Raw genomic sequence first — 23,188 nt, 5'->3', positions numbered from 1 at the left:
CGCACACAGATGTCGAGCAGTCGGCGGTATGATTTTCTCCAGAGCCGTATGTGCGAAAAAGTACAAGGCGCAAAATGGCCAAAACTGCAGTGTGAGGCAATCCTCACATCCCAGGCCAAATGGGAACAACGATGCATCCCAAATGGCCCGGCTAGTGCCAGGAGGTGTAGGCCTGCATGTTAACCTGATGAGGGCAGTCCCAGACGAATGAGTAATCAGCGTGTCATAGTGGTGTGGCTAATGTGTGACTGACTGCAGAACAGTGATTATATGCGGACAGTAGAACAACAGACTGCAGAACAGCAATTACATGCAGATAGTGCTTCTCTGCTTTGACGCTGGGAGTTAACCAAAGACTATCCCCCCCTAAAAACACTTTGTTTAAACCAGGCATTCCTGCTCAGTGCCTCATTTCTTTCTTTGACCAATGGGTGTTTTGTTGTTTATGATACAGCATGGGAAATTTGTACCAAGAATGAAGAGGCAAACAGAATGATTATGGTGATTGCACCATGGTTGCATGCGATTACTCCAAAACATAAACACAACATAACTGGAGAATTTGAAGGGCAAAACAGTAAACAGTAAAAAGTGAGAACGACACAGCTGTCTACACGAGTGTTGTGTAACCTGGCCTGTCAGAGCCTTCCTGTGGCAGCTGTGGTGTTGGTGTCAACGAGGAATCCATGCCAAGGCAGACATCATTGATTATCCATTTCACTCTTTGGCAAACATCTAACACTGATTCACCCTGTGAGTAGACAAAGAAAATTAAATGATGCATGGTTTTATGCAGTAGTATTTTGATCATACAAAAGTATGAACTTAGGTCTAGGTGCATGAGATGATTCAGGACCAGGTGGCCTGTTACACTAAATGGAACTTTTTCACATGGCTTGGAAGAAAGCCATTTTTAAATCTGCATTTGCAATTAGCTAAATAATACATCACTTAGGTAAAACATAGAAAATACATGTTTCAGCCCACATTAGAATAAGCTAGCAAACAATATATTTCAAGACACACCTGGCAAAAGTACAGGGCAATAGAACAATAAGCTTCTAAGTGAAAACATCCATCAGTGTAAAATGTTATGGTCTGGAATGTTTAGTAGCTGGAAGGATGTCTGTCTGTGGGAAACGATGAGCTACAGGTGAGGTCTTCCCACCCAACAGTGACTAAGAGAAGGATCCTGTTTACGGGAGATTTGCACATTTGGATGGAGAGACACTAAAGTGATCAATTATCATGAATCGTGTCTGTGCCAGACATACACATAAGAAAGTGTAAAACAAAAACTCTGGGTGCTGAAAATATTAAAAACTACTGATTGAAACAAATACAAATGGAATTAAGTAAAAAGACTACAAAGAGTAGTTGTGTGAGGTCCGTCACCTTCTTTATTGAATACATAATTGTCACAACTCAGGCAGGGACTCAAGCGCAGACAGCGGAATGGGGTGCACCAAGCGAAGTATAACAAGCCGATACGGGGAATCCAGAAAACGAAGTCAAAAACAGGCAAAGTCGGAAAACCAGAAAGACACGGCAAACAGTACCAAACAGATCCAAAAACACGGTCGAGGGAAACAGGCAAGATCGGGAAAACAGGCTGGCAGGCAGAACAGGAAAAATAGCTTGTAGCGAAACAGATAACTGAGACGAACTAGCAACGAGACAAGAAACAAACGGGGAATATATAGGGCAAGGCAGATGACAAGATGGGATGCAGGTGTGCAGGCAGGCAGGTAGAGACAATCAGGTGGGCGGAGAACGGGGCAGGGCTAGAACACAAGGAAAAACAAAAGCACATGGACAGGGAAAAGAAAACAACCGGCTAAGACGCCGCAGTCATGACACATAATATCTAGTTGATAGTTTGGAACCATATCACTTGCTGCAGAAACAATGTCTTGTTTAATTAATGTCTTGTATTTTGGTTTGTGGGTTCCTGTGGTCCAATGTGTTCCATTAAAATCAGCATTTAATGAACCAGTTGTTAAAAGTGTATAAAATATTTTATAGTAGTGAGACATTTTTATAATGCTGACAGTTAACTCAAAAAGATTGCTGAGGCTAATAGCAAAGTTAAAAATAGGGGCATGAGGGAACCATGAAAATACTGACCCTCCTCCCACAACAGGGTCTACCACACTCCTGCATGTCACTATCAATGTCTTAGTGTAGCAGACATCTAATCACTACAATGATTTGATGCTATTGGCATTGTTGGTTGTTTCAATGGAAATCCCCTTTTAGGCAGAGGCTATGTTTATTCTATGAGATTTGCACCTTTTAAGTTGAGTAATGACATCCATAACATGAGTGATGAAGTAGATGCTGCTCTGAACCAAAAAATTCCACAGTTAATGTGTAGAAACCTGTTGTGAACTCTCCTGTCCTGAACTCACTCATTATCCTTATACTATCATGTAACACTGACAAACAACACAGGGATCAGACTTAACTGCAGAGGTTTACGATCAGTTTAAGAAAGACTATATTTCATGGGGAATGAAACAACCTTTTAGAGACAGTAACTACTATTCAATTTAGTATTGTATGGCACACTTTGCAAAAACAAGTATATTGGACAAAACATGAACTAAAACGTGGCAAAAAGGTAAAAGAGATAATGAGAAAAAAAATGAGAATGAGATCATGAGAAATAAACCAGATAACAATGCATAACCAAAGATGAAGAGCTGTTTCAACTGATTTCAAATTCAAAGTTAAAACATTGATAAATTTATATGTTACTTATTATAAAGTAGCATGGTCAGATCACCCAGCCTTTCAGGACTGCTGATCTCCAGTGTTTGCGGTGAGCAGGACAATGCTGACACTGCTTGGAAAATGTGCCTTTTATTCCTGGAATAGAGAATGCTAAAAACAAACCAGACTCAGAGTGGCCGTCCTTACTCTGCTTTCTGGCATACCAGGCCAAAATGATACTATGTTCTTGTTATACAGCCATATAGTAAGCATAAAGGTATATAATATTAGGGTGATGTAATAATTTTGTGCTTATAATAATTTAACAATACACAATAAACAATAACAATATACAGTTACATTTTTTGTTTCATGTTGCACTGCATTAAGAATACAACTGTCCTGTCCTTTTGTTAGCTCTACTAGTGGAATTATTATGTTAGGACAAAGTACACACTTTAGTCATTGATTGATGATTAAAGGAATGTAAATACTGTGACCTATGTGAACCTATCGGCAGCGAGCCACACTTTGTGTCTTTCTCAGCACTTTCCAGCCTGAATAGTTAATAACTTGCTATCTTAGAGAGCTCTTGATTAGTTTGTCAAAGGACATTAAAAAAAGGCTAATTTCAAGATATGAAAATGTATGCAGAGGACAGGGGTGGAGAACGACAAGGCATTAAATTCTACTTGAATTATAGTAACAGTTAGAACTGATTTAGTGAATGATCATAAATTATTCAGCAACTCATCCACATTGACACACTGTCATTGTTTATAGGGGACTTTACTCAACTGTTACGTTTAATATTTAACGGGCAACTGTCTGGGGTTGTCAAAATTAGACAATGGGAGGTAACACCACAAGCCTATCAAAAGCAGGAGAGTGATATTTAAAAACTTGATCCCTTTTAATAGTTCAACTTGGCCACCGGACATAATGCCAGAGAAGTGAATGATTTGGTTCATGATGTGCAAATTGTGTTAAACATCACTAATAATTTCTAGGCTCCCCAAAGGACCAACGATACTCACCATAAAACAGTGCTATTTCAGGATACCGTCATTTCTATTGCAAAGCACTGTCATTGACTCTGTGCCTATCCTGCAGGAGGAGAAACTATCCACCATGAAATTCAAAGATCCGGGAGTAGGAACATTTGTTTCCTGGGATTATGTAGTGTTTGCCAGCCTGTTTGTGGTTTCTTCTGCGATAGGGGTCTTCTTCGCGGTAAAGGAGAGAAAGAAGGTCACCTCAAGGGAGTTCCTGGTTGGGGGAAGGCAGATGACCTTCGGTCCAGTGGCTCTCTCTCTCACAGCCAGCTTCATGTCAGCAGTAACGGTCTTGGGGGCCCCTTCAGATGTGTACCGGTTTGGGGGCTCCTTTGTCGTCTTTGGTATTGCCTATACCTTTATGGTGATACTGACGGCTGAGGTTTTTCTGCCTGTTTTCTACAGGTCGGGCATCACCAGCACATATGAGGTAGCGATAAGCACTTTTGTTTAATTCCAGTTATTAAAAGTATGCAGCTAGTACTAGTTTGATTGTGATGTGGAGTTTCACTGTAGTTACTTTTACTATCATTATCATTATCATCAATTGTGTGCACATTATGTATCTTCTTCGATTACATTTTTTCAGGTAATGTACAGGAAGCCATTACTTGGCAATTTGCAGAATAAAACATTTATGTTGAAACAGGTAACAAGTACAAACAAGTCACTAAATCAAAATGGCCATTTAAAACCATCAGTATAATCTGTAGTTTCAGAGCCTTACAGTAAGAGATGACATTGTCAAAAAGAGCAGTGTCCTTTTAAAACATTTACTTGGCTTTTGAAAAGGAGCCATCATTGTGCATGAGCCACATTCTGGAGTGTAGTGAAATATACGTGCGTTCATGTTTTCAGTGGGATCTTTTTATCTGCTTAGAAACACTTGTCTCATGCTAAAGAAATATTTTTATTTGATATGTAAAGGACCATTTTAATCTGAGTGAGAGCAGAACAACAAGATGTTGAAACCAAAAAGTATAAACTTAATTTTATTTTTAATTTTAATTGTCCTGAAAGCATTAAAGGTATCGAAAGACAAGTATTGATTTGACCTATTGCTTGTATTAACTACCATGGACAGCTACCAAATAAATGCCATAGGATTAACCAAATGCATTACATTGCATTAGATACACTGCATTATTTCATAGACACTTTTATTCACAGATAAGCAGCTTACAAAGCTTGCAGTTTTTCCCGTTATCCATTTACTTACTGAGGTTCAGTTCAATGTTTGGTCATTACCTTGCCGAATAGTACAAAAGCAGCCATCAATGAAATTAATGATTGACATAATTAAACTATGACGATACATATAAATACACGTTTCAATATTTGTGTCTTAGAAACAGTGAAAAATGCTTTAGCCTACTAGAGAAATAATGAATTATGAAACAGAATGTCTGCATGATTCATTTAATGCCATCAACTGGATTAGAACCTTACAAATATATAGTGGCCTAATCATTAGCAAGATGAAATTATGCTTTTAGTGCATTGTTATTTCCCGTAGCCTCCCTGTTTTTGTGTCTAGTTCAGCCTTTCAGTGTAATGCAACATGCTCAATTGGGTCACAAAGAAAAAAAAATCAGATTGCATTTTAATGTTGATGTAATAAAGTTCTTTGTGGTTGAGAAACTTCAAATCTGGGGCCAGCACTTTAAACATGCACTTTTGGGCTCTGTTTCATTGCAGTGATATGGTTCAAAACACTTTTAAGAGCATTGCAAAGATTCGTATTTCATCTGAGAACACCACACTAGGTATTCCACCTCATATCATGAAGCCATATAATTAATCATTTATATTGAAGGGAAATTCTATGACATTCCAGACGATGACATTTTATACTTCACCGTTAATACTTCTGAAAGGTACTCAGCAGACCTTTAGATATTCAGCCCTCAAGGCTTTTTACTGTTCATTCACCTAACTCACACAACACACACAAACACACACAAACATTCCCCTTACCTATTTGTTCAAGAACTTCTTCCCAGAAAGGCATGCGAATTCGATTAACCTTTCATACGGTCGGTAAAAAGGACACAGATGGCCTTGGAGAGAGAACAAAAAAATAAGCACATCTCTGCCAAAATAACTATTTGATGTATATTGAAATAGAGACTAATCTTTTGAGAACTGTCCTTTGCTATTTTCAACTCCATTTTCATTGCAGGGGGCCAGATACTTCCAGGGGGTGCATACAATGAACAATGTGTGATATGTCTGTAAGGAATAAAGCACCCAGAGTACCCCATTATAAATGTAGTACTGGTTAGTCATGTTGCTACACACATTTGTATGTATCTATAATATCTTCAAGAGTTTGAAATTCATTTAATACTTTGTGGAAGAATTTAATAACTAAATAAAAACCAAGGAAAGTGCTGGATGTTTCAAGCACATGAAAAGTAGATACTTGATTTGTAAATGCTTGTTCCACCAAACACTTTCCCTTGGTGCAGTTTTTTACATGCTTAATCTTGTTGCCTTCAAAAACCATTGGCTAGTGCAAGAAATAAAATTCTGTGATTTGAAGAACTTATGTACTTGTTCCTGTCTGGTCAGCCCCTGTCCTATTTTTTTATTTTTTTTGTGTGTGTGTGTGTGTGTGTGTGTGTGTGTGTGTGTGTGTGCCTCCAAGTACTTAGAGCAGAGATTCTGTAAGGTGGTCCGGATAGCTGCCACGCTTATCTACATGGTGCAGACGGTGAGTACCTGACATTCTTCCTGATAATGGAGCTGCAGGGATGGGCTGCAAAACAACAAGCCTGACCTCTGTGTTTTGGATCTTTTAGATCTTGTACACAGGGGTAGTGGTGTACGCCCCTGCCCTCGCCCTCAATCAAGGTAAACCATATTTTGTCACAATTCTGGCACAAAAATTACTTTTTTATCCATTCTATGAGCTAGCCCAGCTTAATTGATTTCTGTCAGAGTATTTGTTTATTTCTAATATGTCAAGGTAAGAATTCATCTGTAACTATGCTGACAAATTGTCGATTATGTGAAAATTGTTTCAGCTAAACTTAAACTTAAATTTGGCTATACTTTTGTAGCTAGGTAGTATTACGGCAAAGCAGTCAATAATTATCTATCTTCTTGCTCATTCAGGTGATATGGAAAGAATCTCTTTTTCTACAGGTTTTCTTTATAAATGCCTTTTAAAACAAAGGGTACAAGCACAGATATTGCAATTATTGAAGATTCAAAAATACCTGTGTTTATGTGTTGACATGCATGTCTTGTGTTTGCTTTGCAGTAACTGGCTTCAACCTATGGGGATCCATATTTGCAACTGGCATAGTCTGCACATTTTACTGCACGCTAGTAAGTGCAACTACTCTCACACTGGCCTTGTGGAGAATGCTAATATTTGTTCATCTCTTGAGACATGTCACTCTGAAACACTGCAGGGCTCCTCTCTTCCTTGGGGAATAGCATCATACCGTATTTCAGCAACTGTCCTTTTCAAGGATGTTAGAGCACTGCCAGGAGTTTGGGTTTAATCTTACCCAGGCCACCAGTTGCAACTTGACCACACAGATTGCTCCGTCCCTGCTCTCGATCAAATGTCTCAGTCCGCCATTTTGAGGCGCTGCTTCGTCTCTGCATTGTGAAAGCCTAATCTAGCGTACTCATGTGCACAGATGAATGTCCCTTTAATGAACTGTTACACATTGTATGCATCATAATGTAGGCAGACTTCTCCCAAGGCCTTTCAACAAATTCTGGCGAGGTGCAGAGTGAAGGACGCCTGACAGGTGATGAGAGAAGAGACAGGGGTGTGCTGATGGATGCCTTTGCTAATTGTACGCTGTGTCCAAGGGCGGCTTGAAAGCGGTGGTGTGGACAGACGCTTTTCAGATGGTGGTGATGGTGGTGGGCTTCCTGACAGTGCTCATCCAGGGAGCCATGACAGCAGGGGGGCCAGGGGAAGTGTGGAAGACAGCACAGAGAGGCTCCAGGCTGCAAATCTTTGAGTGAGTTTAGCCGCATAATGACAGTATTTAATATTTCCAAACTCCTAATTATCCAAAACTGGCTTTGTAAATGCGCAGCTGTATAAACAGGGAACATGTAAGTTGTAAGATATGCATGTCACTCAAGATGAGAGCATCTGCTAAGCAAATGTAACATAAATTTAAGGCTTCATCTCCTCATAACCCTTTCACTCCATCTGCCCGAACAGCAATGTGCGTGGTGACTTAGAACACCAGAATGGCTTTTACTGCAGAGCTGATTTGAATCCAGCTTGAGTAAAATAGCATTTTAAATGCTCTAATATGTGGAATGTGCTCATTAAGTGCTGCCAAAACATTTATTTCATAATTTACACTCACAGCCTTACTCATTGTTTGACAGTTAAGGTGGACCAAGCAAACTGTGGTTTAACCTCTTATTATTTAACATTACCAACTGGTACAGTCTGAACAGTACTTGATATTCAGGATATTTCTACTGTTTTTCTATACGTAATTCCTTTGACTATATTTGCAGCTTCCTTAATGCTTGTACTTGGTCCATGCTATCACTGTTTTCCCTATAACTTATTATAATATCATATTACATTGGAATAAATTATAATATGCTAATCTATTAATTTCTAAAACAAACATATCAGTACTTCTACTATAAAGGACTTGATTTGACTTGGTTTGATGACATATTTAGCCATGGAAGTAGAAAGATACAATGGCAATAGGAGAACCAAGGTAAAACATATATATGACAGAAGTGGATGATGAGTTTTAATGAGAACAAAAAATCATTCATTTTATGATGCCCCAGAGGCCTAGCCACAAGTACAAATATCAAAAACACATTATGCAAAGAAAAAAAAATGAAAGAAAGAGCTGGGCTGCTTGGCAGAAGTGTCTTTGTCCAGTTATATTCTGTATACAACCTCTAAGCAAGCTAGCAATAAAATAGCAACCTTGGTAATACATTTAGAATTATTCATAGCTGCTCACTGCATTGGTGCCACTCCAACTAACAAATTTCTCATAACTCCTTTAGTATGTCAGCTCTAACTCCAGTTCTGCAGTAACCCAGGCAAATGGTGTGTCAGGTTCAATTGCAACACAATCACCCTTAAAATCATACTTCATAAATACACAGTACCTGGAATCTTGATAACATTTTTCTTTTCTGCTTACTAAAAACAATGGAATATATCAAAGTACCTCCTGATCAACTGAGACAGCATGTTAATGGGTTTGGCCTCAACCGTTGACTGACACTTGGTTACATGCACACCCAGCTTTGACCCTGACCCCCTGAGACGCCACACTTTTTGGACCATCTCCATTGGGGGCACGTTTACCTGGCTGGGAATATACGCAGTGAATCAGTCAACAATCCAGCGATGCATCTCCTGCAAGTCTGAGAGACATGCACAGCTGTAAGGACCCCTCCACTCTTTTCAATGAGCTCAATGAGTTGGCCCTTTTCTTTCCATATGCCTGCAGTTGACAAAGCTTTAATATGAACCCACAGCTGGCTCTTACTCTTCATTGCTCACATAGGTAGCCCTCTCCTTATTATTTGAGTTTGTAATGACCTAATGTCGTTCTTAAAGGATGTTGACTCTTGTCCTTGGTCTTAGGAGCCTGATGCTAGGGAATGGATTACTAAAAGCCATGCAGTGAACTTCTTCCTCTGATTCTTAACTGACTTTCTCCATCTTCTTATTCTCTAGAGCTTTATACTTCAATCTGATTGGTCTGTTGGTGATCTTAGTGTGTGCAGTCTTCTCTGGTCTCATCATGTATGCCTTGTATGCAGACTGTGATCCCTGGTCTGCTCAATTTGTTCAACAACCTGACCAGGTAAGACACAGGATCAGCTGCTGTCTGAAAAATAAACATTGCTTTGTAAAACTACAAGCTTCTCATTCCAATGGCAGTCTATCAAAGAGTAGTTTTCCCAGAGGGTTTAAGTAGCAGGGTCATTATCAACATGTCATGGTATTTTCCTCCAGAGCACCTCCAGCTTCGGAAAACTGACAGTCAAATGGCCGAAGTTCATTTTTTGCAGTGGAATTTTGTATAGATGCCTCTATGGGATTGTTCACACACGGCTTAAACATGGTTGCTCTTAATGGAATCATACCAAATACAGTTACAACACATTTAACAACTGAATTAGGATTTATCCAGAGAATGTATGTGTATGGACAAATGCCACAAGTTATATCCAGAAAGCAAAACAGATTGCCAGTAAAACAGATAGATTTGAAGATCTGATGATTATTTTAAAGGAGTGTACTTAAACCTAATTCATGCTGCAAAATAACCTTACAGTAAATCTCTCTGGCATCTAGATCTTTGGAAAAAGTTTCCATCTACAATATATTCCAATATGCTGGCTTGATTGCAAAGGAGGCATTCAAATGTCTTAAATATTGCATCTGTTTTTATTGCTGAACAGTGCTGGTAAGGTCAATTTGATTTCTAACAATGTCTTCAGGGGGTATAGTTGTAATTTTTTGTCTTTTGCTGTGCATACCATGGTCACATTGTCAAGGTTCAAACAGGGCCCTATTTTATAAAGTGTTACAGAACTCGAGGTGATGCCAGACTTCATAACTGGTCAGAGAGTAATAGTTAAGTTAATCAGTATTTTAGTGTCAACAAAGTGTTTGATTGATGACATGAAGCAATTATATTACGCCTGATCAAATGTCCTGGAACCTTTTGTCTATCTGCAGCTTATGCCTTACTTTGTTCTGGATATTCTGGGAGATCTGCCTGGACTTCCAGGGCTTTTTGTAGCCTGTGCTTTTAGCGGCACATTAAGGTGAGTTGTAGTGCCTCCCTCCCCCTGGCAATGCACACAAGAAATTAATGCCACCCATGCTTGTGAACATAATTGCAAGTCTCAAAGAAGTTTCATGTCAAAACAATTATGTACATTTTCCCAATACAAAAATCATTGCAATGCATTTTGCATTATAACTAAAATGAAAATTATGGGTAGTAATGTGTTTGTTGCTCATGTCATACCTATATTAAATTTTCAGTACTGTGGCTGCCAGTATCAATGCTTTGGCGACTGTAACCTTTGAAGACTTTGTCAAGCAGTGCTGTGACCTCTCTGACAAAGCAAGCACCTGGATCAGCAAGGGACTGTGTGAGAACGTGTTTAATTATATGCCAACCAATATGCCAATAAGCTCTGAAATCAAAACGAAGCAGGCAAATGCAAAAACCTTTAGACATCCTTGCTGAAGTTATAAAGAATTCACACTGAGTAATATTACCCTGTTCCAGAACAGAACATGATCAAAGATGTGATGGAACTACAAACAGGAAACCTGGAATTGAGCATAAACTACATCTTGTTGATTGAGATTGCTAAACAACCTATTCATCATGCTCTACTTAAAAAAAATGTAGAAAAAAGCATAAAAAGAACTGGAGGAGAAGCACACAGAGAAAACTCAATGTCTGCATGTCCCACCAGGTGTTGTGTTTGGGGTGGCCTGCACCACAATGGCTGTCGCAGCATCCTTTATGGGTGGAATTGTACAGGTAAATACCAATTCAAATGATCAACCTGGATGGAGTTTGAGGTGTGTACTGAAACCCATGTCCACACAATCCTTCCAGGCAGCGCTAAGTATCCATGGGATGTGTGGAGGTCCCATGCTGGGCCTTTTCTCCTTGGGCATCCTGTTTCCCTGGACAAACTCAAAGGTGAGTTTAGCGTGAATGACGATGATGAGAGTTAAGATCATGAAGGTCATAATTTCATTCTGCACAACAAATTTTACAGTCAGAGAGGATAATGCTGAAAGCATGTTCAGATAAGAGTGCCATGGCACACTTTGTCAATATGAAAAAGTGACAGGAATGTTTCAAGACATTTTCAAACAACTTCAAAGATAAAAATAATAATTATTCTATTGTTCAATTCTTATTAACATTTTTAGCCAAATGTACAGTATCCCCATATCTCTGTAAAAATAAAAATAGTTTTTCCAAGAGACATGAAATAAAAATAAAAAAATGAAATATACAAAAACTCCACCATATTAATGTATCCTAAAAACTTTTGTACTGTCAGGGGAATCAATGGTCAGCATTCAAAATTCGAATATAGTATATGAGTTTTAGCATCTAACATGTAATTGTGAATGTTCCACTCAGAAAAGCCAGTGCGGAGAATGTAGTTTGGGTACATTAAACAATGCACAAACAATGCAACTGAGTTCCAGATGTAAGCAGTATTTGAAAAATAAACAAACATTGGAAATGAAGTAAAATCTAATCCAAATGGTACCATCTTAATTCAGATGGGAAAACAAAGATTTACATCTCAATAACATTAACAATTAACATTTGTTCTCAATGCGACCAGTCATTTTTAAGGTCAAATAGCTTTCATTTGATTTTATTCAACATTTCTGAGGCCAAGAAAGCAAACACATGTACGAGGAGTTAACTTTCAGCACACACCGTGAAATATTGCTTGTGCCAAGCAAAGAACTAAATTCATGCTGCCTCCAATCTTCATTTTTGGTCCTGGTCATAGATTTAAGAGATCTTTTACTGTGATCAAATATATTAACACAAGAAGGACTCATTCAATTCTCAACTCACTCATTCAGTTTTTCAAGACACGTTATTTGAATATTTCTCCAATTAATATAAACACAGCAAAAATTGTTTAATGGTTGTACACATCTTTTACCAACTACTCTTGTGGACATTGTCTAGACATCTAGATGGTGTCGGATCTATTTTCTTGGTTCATTACATTATCAGATGATTAATATCTATTTTATAAAGAACATAGAACATTACAGTGTAGGTTGGGTATGAGTGTGGTAAGGATCTGGGCTTGTGGCTGAAAAGTTGCCAGTACTCTTGGACAAGGTACCCTTGAACTGCCTCAGATGGATAAATTGATAAAAATCTAAAAAAAAACTGTAATCTATGCAAGGGGCTCTGGATAAGTGGGTCTGGTAAGCTCCTAAGTGCTGTTGGGCAATATGATGTAGGTATTCATCCTGTCACATCCACTATCTTGATATAGTTCACTGTCAAGCTTTGCTTTTGCCAGAAGGTCTGCCAAAGGGAAATCCCATAGGCAGCTGGGGAATGTACAAATGTGAACAGGAAGCTAGTCCAGCCAAATGGTCCCCAGGCCCTACAACTCAACAGTCTCTCTGTCTCTCTGTGGCTTTGCCAAAAACAAAAAAAAAAAAAACAAATAAAAAAAATAAATACAAGAACGGAAAGCAGGAACGGAAAGGAATGGAAATTGTACAATAAAAACAGCATGGCAAATGCGATGTGGTTGCAAATGGATGTTAAATATGTTTTTAGTCTATTCATTTACATAGTGATCTCATGTTAATTTAAACTTAATCGTGCTTAGTGTAAGAAATATGATTGATTGATTTATTTGGCAGCAACAGTATTTGCAAATTAAAATCAAAAAGAAAGATTTTACAGGGATTGGCCCACATGGTCACCAATAAACATGAAAGTAACAATTAAACTGTAGGTGTTAATAGCTGTGTAAAAACTAAATACTCGCCTTTTCTTAGTGGAAAAACAAGGATTTTGTTGCCTTTGCAGTGTGTCCTGTACATATAGATTTTTGCGACAAAAATTTATGTAAAGGGAGTGTGACAAAACCTTGGGTTGGAAGAACAGCAGGAGGGATTTCCCTCCCTTACTTTGTGGGGTCAGAACAATTTTGAGACAGAACAAGCTCACCCCACAACTGTGACTATATATGGATCTGTATCCACAGGATAAATACAATACAGCATACGTCATGGTGCTAATTTCTTTTTCATTGCTATCTGGTAAAGTTTCTTTATGCATTAATGAAACAGAAGCGTTGAATTTCAAGTGTATTCTCAATTGATCTTAAATGATATGTTTCCTTTCACCTCAATGACCTCCACCCTCAATGATGTCCTCTAGGGAGCTGCAGGGGGCCTGGTACTGGGCATCATTTTGTCCTTCTGGGTTGGTATGGGGGCCTTCATCTATCCATCTCCTGAAAGCAAGACTCGGCCTCTGTCACTCTCAACTGACAGTTGTGCCCCCCTAAATGTCTCCTTAGCCAACACAACAGATTCCTCAGTCACTTTGGGAGCCATATCTCCTTTTCCCAGGTAAGCATATTACCCCAATAAATACATAACATTCTCAAAATGTTGGCATGCTGTAGCAAATTAATAATGTATTCAATTTACAATTACAATTTACATGCATTCCTTGCCAATCAGAGATACAATTCTGATAACGTCATTGAAAGCTGTCACAGTCAAGAGTGTTTTAATTCGTTTCTGTTTCAGGAATACAGCATATATTCAGAGTACATTTGATAGTTGATGTGACTATCATTTGGAGCAAGGGGGACATACTCTAATTTCTTTAGAATGTTTACGCCCAAACATTGCAGGGCACTACAATGGCAAATATTGTTAGTGTCTCTTCTTTCAGTGTAGCAAACCAATAGGTTCCCAATCTCCATCCATTTTCTACTACTGGTGATGTTTCATCTAGTAATCTGGCTTTTGCTCATGAATGAAGGAAAATAAAATTCTAACTTCCCCAGTGGTTTATAAATATACTCCAAGGGTGTATTTATATTCGAAATGCTCATAGTTAATAGCTCAATATAACTTTACTGCCCTGAATTAAATAAGAGAGGAAATATTAAAACATCACAACTCATATAATGATGAAATGAGTTGGGCACATATCTGTGTGAGATGTCAACTTGTTTTGGCTAGCAGAAATGTGACTGTTACAGTCTTCATTTCTAAGGTCAAGTGAGCAAATGAATGAAATCTGACATAACTTTCCTATATGCTCTGCCATATTCCTGGTTGCATAGCTGTTCTGTTCATTCTCTTCTTTTTTAACCAAGGCATTAAAGGATTTTGATTTTGAAGAGATTAAAGTGTCATTCCTTCTTTCCTCTCTGTCCTTCCCTCCTCTTCTCCAGGCCACCCCTAGCTGATTACTGGTACTCCATGTCCTATCTGTACTACAGTGCAGTGGGCTCCATTGCTACTGTCATAGGGGGGCTGCTAATTACCTTTCTGACAGGTATGTCTCATAGATGCAAAATTACTAGGTTACACACCCCTATTGAAAGAAATAGACTGGGCAGCAATATTAGACAGGAATATATATATATATATATATATATATATATATATATATATATATATTTGCATCCATGACAAATGCAATCTATACTAGAGGGTTACTTTGGGGGCATTTGTAAGGATTTCCTGGTTCTCAGGGTGTGCTTCAGGGCATTCTGAAGATTGGGATGACACAGACTGTAGATTAAAAACCGGAGAAAACAAAATATTGGGAAAATTGGAGAGACATGAGTGGCAGCCATTTTGGCTCTCTTAAGTATACGTATTACCATTATCTGACTCTATTTAGAATCACTAACATGTATCCATTCAGGATAAAGCATACATACACACCATATTCAGACAAAAGAAAAATGTATCTAGGTGATGTACTGCTGATGTGCCCAACTCTCTGTTCCTGGTGGGCAGCAGGCTCAAGAGATTTTAGTTCCTTTTAAACAGTTTAATGAGCCTTAACATTACTAATTTACTTTTTCTTCCACCGGACTGCAGCCTGAAGAACCAAGTCTGTGAACCTAGTCCTACATTTGCTAGTGGAATATAGAAAGGTTAAACTTGTGGTGCTGCCTTCTTTCTGCAGCAAACGTTTTTCTTATCATTGTTCTGAAATTAACATTAACCTTAAGCTCACATCCATAGCTAAACTCCAACTGCAAAAAGAAGTCATATTTACAGCACCTGTTCACTCATAACCCAATGCACTCAAACATTCTGACACTACTGTTAATCTAAAATGTTAAACCTGGTGTTGACTGCTCCAGATCTAAAGCATCAGTTTTTGTTTTTAGTGTTAGCAGGATATTCTGAGATCAGATCCTTCACGCATAAATATAAGACCTGCTAGGGAAAAAAAAGGAGATGCAGCCTATTAGACAGCCAGCTGCTGCCATTGTCACAGAGGTATAAAATTCAAAATATGTAATGAGATTCAGTGAATAAAAACAGAATTGAGTTTAAAAACAAAGGCAATCATTTGTGTACTGTTGGCATTCACATTGCATTGCATTGGGGACAATTGTAATACTGAGGCACTCTTTTCACTGATGCAAATTCATCTGTACTTAAAGACCACACAGTTAAAAACAGGTTTCCCAAATTATATCTCATTACTTTCAGCCTTCACACCCAGTTACTAAGGTGAAAGGTATTCAAATACTGATCAAACTAACAAATCAACTAACAAATAATAATTGAACTGGTACAGGTGACCATGCACTTCAGGTTTTCAGCATTTCATCATTCATGCTGAACCACCTGAAATAATTTAGCAAAATTACTGACCCAATTATGTAATTAAAAGCTCAGATGCAACAAAAACCAGAAAAATCTCTGCCATTCCAGGACCAGGGTTGCCCACCCCTAATTTAGAGGATCTACAGAGAGATTTGTCCCCTAGATGGCAGTGGTACAGTGTTGTGGCTTATTGCAAGTGAAATGAATCTGTTCTGTTATTTTACATCATTATCACCAGCTTTTCTTTCCTGAGAAAATTATTTGAGTGTAATATTACTTTAATACTCAGTTGCATATTGACTACCAGTCAGTGTCTGAACATTCACAATTTATGGTTTAATCTAATTGTCCCAGTAGGTCTGCACATATTTTTGGTGTGAAGATGATGCTCCATCACAGACCCTTTCTCCCAGCTCACAGCTCACTTTAGGGGAGGTTAGGCGGCCACTTGTTCAGATATTCTTCAGGAGGCACTATATGAAGTAGAGGTTCCTTCACACAGTCCATGAAATGCTAGTACATTCATAGCACATCCAACCAAAATGTAAACCTGAAGAACTATTAGAAGAATGGAAAGACAAAAACATGAAGAGTATGCAAAAATATGCATTCTAGACCACAGTGAAAAATATAAGCCTCAGGCACCACACTTTATTTAAAAACTATTTTTTTAAAGAAAACTATTGTTTAAATAACCACTACTTGTAAGTAAACATTTATTACTAGATTTTGTTTATCTTAGTTTATTCTTTGTGTGGAGGAAGTATTTATACAGTACAGTACTGCTGAGTAAATGTGTATTCCATGTTCTCTGTTGCTAGGTCCCACCCCAGCTGAGGATGTGAAGCCCTGGCTGATACGTCCAGTCTGTAACCTGTTCTGTTTTTGGTCTGAAAAGTACAAGAAGATATGTTGGTGTGGTGTTGAGCATGAGGAGGTGAACCTGGTGAGGCAACCTGCACACTCACACATACACAATTCCCTCACACATACATTTGAAGGGCACAGAAGACACACAGAAAACAGACTAAGATGATCACATGTGCAATTGGGATACCACAAAAGTAGAATGCAGGCCTCACACATAAAACATGGCCTCATGTAGCTGACTCCACAATCCACCAGACACACAGGACACTCTAACAGCCAATATGTTGGAAACAACCTGCTGCATGTTTCCACTGTCAGTTTTATGATGCATTTGTAGGTGCCATGCTAACATTGTGTGTTCAGTCAGAGTCAATGATGACACTTAAGGCTGCACCAGAGAATGATCTGAAATATTCGGAAACCCCTTTGTATTTTGCACATTGGACAACAATGTGTAGGGATGGCTGCAATAGTCTGATGACTAATATAGTGCTATACTTCAGAGTTATGGTTTCAATTTTGAACTGTTGTACTCAACTTAATTCAGGGTTACCAGACTGAGGCACCCCCAGCAGTGATGTGCATTTGAATATAGGAACAATGATAGGTTGTCAGTGACTGGTCTTACTTCTTTATTCTTTTGCCTTTGTAACACGTTCAACTTGAGGCCATTGTTGGTTAAATGGCAATTCTCAGAACAAGTTTAAAAATATTCCTTTAAATATTTTTTTGGTTTGATTTATTAACATGTGCACAGCACATAATCAATAAAGCTGGTCCTGAAAATGCAGACAAATGCAAATTGAATGTAATTATTATAAATGTATAGATAAATCCCATAGGCATGCTACATCTGAAGAAGGCCACTTTTACTGTCATGTTATCTACAAATCTCCCACATATGTGACCTCAGACATGAGCATCTGACTTCTGGGTACAGATGCCAAAACCACTGGTTTCTGGGTACCTCTTTAAACTCAGTGTCTCTAGGCTAATGCCAACTTCTGTGTTTTACTTTCAGGATTTGGAAAATCATGCTACCCACCTGCAAGACCCCGCAATGACACAAGAAAAGCCCCCTGACCATGAGGACTATGTCAAAAAACACCCCATAGGACTGGAACAGAAGAGGACTTACACAAATGCAGGATTCATCAGAGACACAGAATTTTAGAGTTGGGACACACATGGAGTTCACACATGGAGGACACAAGCAAGTCATGGACTATCCTTCATAGCAAAAGACTTATATAATTACAACACACTGATTTATTGGCTGAAATTGAATATTACTCATATGGAAAAAGCTGATAATGGAGGAATTTCACTGGCTATGAACATTTATCAAAAGTGTCTTAGGCTTGGATTACAACACATAAAACTCTGAAATACCTAAATAAAGTGTATAAAAATTAAACTTCAGATAAGTTTCTTGGCTGCACATACCTGGCAAGTCTTGCAAGGAAACAGAGTGATGCATACTGGGTTAAAATGTCTACTTATGATTAAATGATTTGTCCCAGAGGTCATTTTTAACAAACCTATTGAAGTTTCTTAGGAATTTTATGTTAACTCCTTCAACATCTTCTGAGTAAGCAGGCCTGCATTTGAACGTGTAAAATAAATATTTTTGATGCAAAACATATGTTCAAAGATCAGGGCAAGATATACTTTTCCAGGCATAAGTCCACAGCAACTATAGCTATAAACTCTTTACATCAGGGTGTCAGTTTATAATTGGTAATAGTCAAGTTTAATGTTGGAAATAAATTGGAAATAAATCTTTACATGACACAAATTCTCATTTACTAAATAAAGATTGGAAGTTACAGCTTTTGGTGCTGCCAAATAGCACCCACTTGATTTAATAAAACTAGGTTAATGGCCATAAATAAAAAGAATGAATGGGCACTATTTGGCAGTGCTTAAAGGTAAGTAGCACTCTTGCTTCTTTAATAAATGAGTGGTGACTCATTGAGTTAATTGTTCTAAACCACATTATAATGAACTCCTGTGAATGGTGATCATTGACCTTTAACTGGTAGACCCTGGGATATCATGCAATTAGCTCATGTCAAAAGCTAAGGAAGCACAGCAAAGTGTGGTCATTTTTTTTATCAGCCTCTGGGTTCTGTGCAGTGTGTGTTTATCTGACTGTTGGCTTCTGTTTGTCAGCTCAGTAAGGGTATTCAACCCAGGGTTGAGGTGACTGCAGCTGCAGCTTTTAAATTTTGATTAAAAGCAGGATGTGAACCATAAAAAAACCCAAAAACACAGGGTGCAATTTTTCGTTTTAGATATGCCATTTTGGGTGTAAGCACATGCATATTTAAAGCAGATATATCTATGAAACCACAGACACACATAAAAAGGCAATCATTTATTACAGAAAAATGTGATATCCAAAATCATTTATGGTACAGATAATCTGTTAAATATTTGTATGCTTCTTTACATGTAAACAAGAATGAAGTAAACAATGCTTTTTTATTGATATGACTCTGAGTCACAACCGCTGACATTTAGTAAAAACGCTACTCTACTGTGCTTTCTCTTCAAATCTCTAAGCAGCTGCTCCAAACACAACTACAGGGTGCTTGACTCAATCTCTTGAGAGGTGAAAAGGGAGGGGAGGAAAGTATAATTACAATTAGAGGATTTCCTGTTCTGACTCATTTCAAATCTGAGTCTGAGATGAGCAACAAATATCTAACTGTTATTGCATTTTAGTCCTTTTGACATCTGCAGGTTTCTAACCGTATATTGGGTGTTGTTTCATAAGACAGAACCGGTAATAAGGAAAGGGATCAATTGCACTGGAGAGATACTGTATGTATAAAGAATTATATATAAAAGTTAGGACTATCCCAAATTTTAAAGTGACCTAAGGTCCTAATCTACTGTACAGTCAGTCATCATCCCTGTCACAAGTTGCCATCTTTCTGTACTGTATGAAACGGTATTCCAAAAGGGTACTTAATAAGTTCCAACAGTATTACCCCTGTGGTTTTCGTCCTTGATTGAAACAGACTCCCTAAAATACTTTACAATTGTAAAGTACATGGTAGGGTAATATAATGCTGCAATAACACTTTACAGCTTACATTTTCTGATGACCATTGCATTTAAACTGAAATTTTCTTTTTATTCTCAAGGTGAAGAGTGAATGCTTTTGAATTTTTGTAACTGCACAAAGAGATGAAGGATACTATTTCATCTCTTGATTAATCTAAAAGTCAAACCATTTGTCCTTCAATTTGAGTAGTGAATTTGAGCAAGAGTTAAGTTTGTCATGGGTTTGACAGCCATTGGCAAAAAAACAAAACAAAAAAAAAACCAAAAACAAAAAAACTATGCAGGTTACAACAAAGGTACAGTAACGCTTAAATTTGCTTCATTTTAAACACTTGCTTAAAATCTGATTGCAGTTCAAGATATGTACAAAGCTTAACATGACTGTGATATTGAGATACAACAGACAATTTTATAACTGCATGGCTTTGACACGTAACCTTTAACAAATGCCACCTCCTACATTGTATATTTAATTAATTACTGTGGTTGTTAAACAGCTGTATGCCTGACCTTGGTGAAAGGTAAAATGTTGATTTAATATATCTAAATGATTATCTACACAACAAAACTGACTTGTTATGTGTAAGTGCTGTCTGGAGCAAGGATAAGCCATGCACATTAACCACCAAATTACTGCACGCTGACTTATACATTCACCCCCTCTGGTGTTCAAGATAAGCATTGCATCCATGTCTTGAGACATCCACTGTTAAACCTCCAAGGGAAGAGAAATTCCAGCATTTTGGAAATAGATTTCCACATAAACCATAATCCCACCTCCATGACCATAGTAACCCTTCAAAAAGTGAAAACAAAGTAACAACAGAGAAGATTCAGCCAACCCTGCCCAATAAAGTGTGAAGTGTTTCCTAGGGGCTTTTTTATTCATGTGTTGAACTATTTTACTCTATCCACTATTATGGTTACCAAATCAACATGACAAATTTGTGAAGGTAGCAACTAACTGCTGACTTTCAGAGAAAAGAAGATCCATAGAATTGCTGCTGTCAGGCCCAGGGTCAGCTATTCCTGCACTGGACAAAGGAGGTAAGTAATCTATTGCATTTCAAACTTTGTTGCATAATCAAATATGTGACCACTTGTAATTTTCACAATAAATCTGGTGCATAGGCATCCAAATAAAAAAATATACTTTTAAACTTATGATTGCTTTCTTCTGTGCCATTTCTTATTTAAATTTGTTAAAGCTGTGAAATTCTTGCTTTCGAATTTCAATTGTTGCCTGATGTCAACAATTAGATGACAATTTTTATTTCTGGGGAGAATTCCGGTCAGCCTAATGTATACTCCCAAGTCTTATGTCTTTTTTAGGATAGAAATAAATAAACCATGCTTGTAAGGTGCTCAGTTCTGGATTTTACGAGTAATAATTAATCATCCCCATGCAAATGCTAAGTGCAAAAATACATTCTAAAAAGCAGGATACTTGTGTTGTTTATATCAAAAACAGTATGATAACAGACAGAAACCACTGGCAAAAGTTCAAAGGACACCTGAGGAAAGCAGAAAGCTGTGACATTGCCTTACTTAACATTTCCATTTTGGTGAACGCATACGTGACTCATTCAGGATCATTCATATATACATGGAATGAAATGACTGATACCTAAACACAAAATAATCAAATAAATGATGCAAACAAAAGAAACATTTTCAGTTCGACACTTGTCAAAATTGTGGGCCCATTGCCAACCAGGTGCAAATAATTCTTGTGTGACTCATCAATCGTATGTGATTCAAATCAGTTGTTACAAATAATGGAATACACAGATAAATTGAATATGCTGCTGATAAATCAATTTCAGGAGGCTTGATATCAGGAGCCTATCAAGCCTATGCAAGATCAATAACATTCGATCATCAATACAAGTCAATAGAATACTTTTTTGTGAGAAACTCCTGGTCCTTATTAAAGGCAACAGGAGAGGTCCAGCTAAATCTAGTTTTGTTTCCTTTGTGAGGAAAACAGCTAAATCATTGGCCTTGTGGATAGAGTGCATCACTTAACACCAGACGTTAAAGGCTTAATCTCAAAATGAACAATACCGAATACCTTTAAAATTGCCTCTGTGCTTCAAATTCAGCATGTCAGAGGCAGATTGGGGTAAAGTGTTCATTTCTGTTCAGAGCATGTGTACATAAGCCAAACTGCGGATAAGGCCTGATCTTTTAAGCTATCGTCTTGTACACCATGTACAACAAAACAAGAATAAAATAGGAAGAGGAGAACACAAATTGTTTGCCTGAAGCAGGCATATCCTGGATTTAAACAAATTTTGGGCATTTCTGTTGCCATTTCCTTTGGTTCAAAACAGTTTTCACTTCTTTTTTGCTTGAGAGTCACATTACGGTCACAGTATAAAGAAGCACTATGATATTGAGAGGAAAGCTTAAACTCTAATTTACCAAAAGAATTAAGACATGCTTTCGTATCTATATTCCTTTCGGACCCACAGTTTTGAGAATCTCTAGGACTCCAACGTGAATTGGGAGTCCTTCACAAATAAATGGGATGTCTGTCAGAAATGTTTTCTATCTTTATTTTTAGTTTGTAAGTATTCATACTTTTCTATAGAAAAGATATAGAACAATACTGACATCTATCAAAAGTGTCTTCTTCTTGATATCAATATGTATGACAAATCATATAATTTTGTGAACTGTAGAGAAAAAAAAAAAAAAACTGAACATCTCAAAAACTCCAGCTAGAATAGATAACGGTTTGAGTTTGCATTTGCTAAGACACTTGAGGTCATGCAGCTATATTCAAACACTGAGATTCAGAAGTTTACCTTTCCACTTTTAGATGTCTATTCTATCCAACACACAGCGAGAAGCCATAGTGACTAAAAACATCACTGACAAGATTACAGCAGTTTTACCTTTTTCTTGTCATCTTTTTTACTTTGTTTCAGTTTAGAAACAAAATTAATATTATTGACATGACTTTCTTGCTCGGCAGTTAAATTGAAGAGACCCATAAATTATATGGAAAATCATGACTGTAAATTAAATGATTGAGTGAACCAAATTTTGGTTCACTCAATCCTTCAGAAGTTGAAGTGCTGAA

The 23,188-nt window shown here is 37.7% G+C and overlaps 1 protein-coding gene across 1 annotated transcript; it reads left to right on the top strand.

Annotated features, from left to right (window-relative positions):
* Positions 1–3,846: 3,846 nt before the first annotated feature.
* slc5a12 (solute carrier family 5 member 12) lies at positions 3,847–18,196 on the top strand. The gene is made up of 15 exons (XM_036544254.1): positions 3,847–4,200; positions 6,421–6,486; positions 6,575–6,626; positions 7,039–7,106; positions 7,605–7,759; positions 9,040–9,180; positions 9,478–9,607; positions 10,489–10,577; positions 10,801–10,910; positions 11,244–11,311; positions 11,390–11,476; positions 13,721–13,914; positions 14,754–14,857; positions 16,974–17,098; positions 18,044–18,196. Exons 1-15 carry the CDS (start codon positions 3,847–3,849, stop codon positions 18,194–18,196), a joined length of 1,896 nt encoding a protein of 631 aa, XP_036400147.1.
* Positions 18,197–23,188: the final 4,992 nt, after the last annotated feature.

Source organism: Megalops cyprinoides, chromosome 13, assembly GCF_013368585.1.
Source record: "Megalops cyprinoides isolate fMegCyp1 chromosome 13, fMegCyp1.pri, whole genome shotgun sequence".
NCBI classification, from domain to species: Eukaryota; Metazoa; Chordata; class Actinopteri; order Elopiformes; family Megalopidae; genus Megalops; species Megalops cyprinoides.
This window is presented reverse-complemented; position numbering and strand designations above follow the sequence as displayed.

Coding starts and splice junctions, on each gene's coding strand:
- slc5a12 (XM_036544254.1), top strand. CDS start 3,847: ATGAAATTCAAAGATCCGGGAGTAGGAACATTTGTTTCCTGGGATTAT. Junction 4,201..6,420: donor GCATCACCAGCACATATGAG/GTAGCGATAAGC, acceptor TGTGCCTCCAAG/TACTTAGAGCAGAGATTCTG. Junction 17,099..18,043: donor AGCATGAGGAGGTGAACCTG/GTGAGGCAACCT, acceptor TTTTACTTTCAG/GATTTGGAAAATCATGCTAC.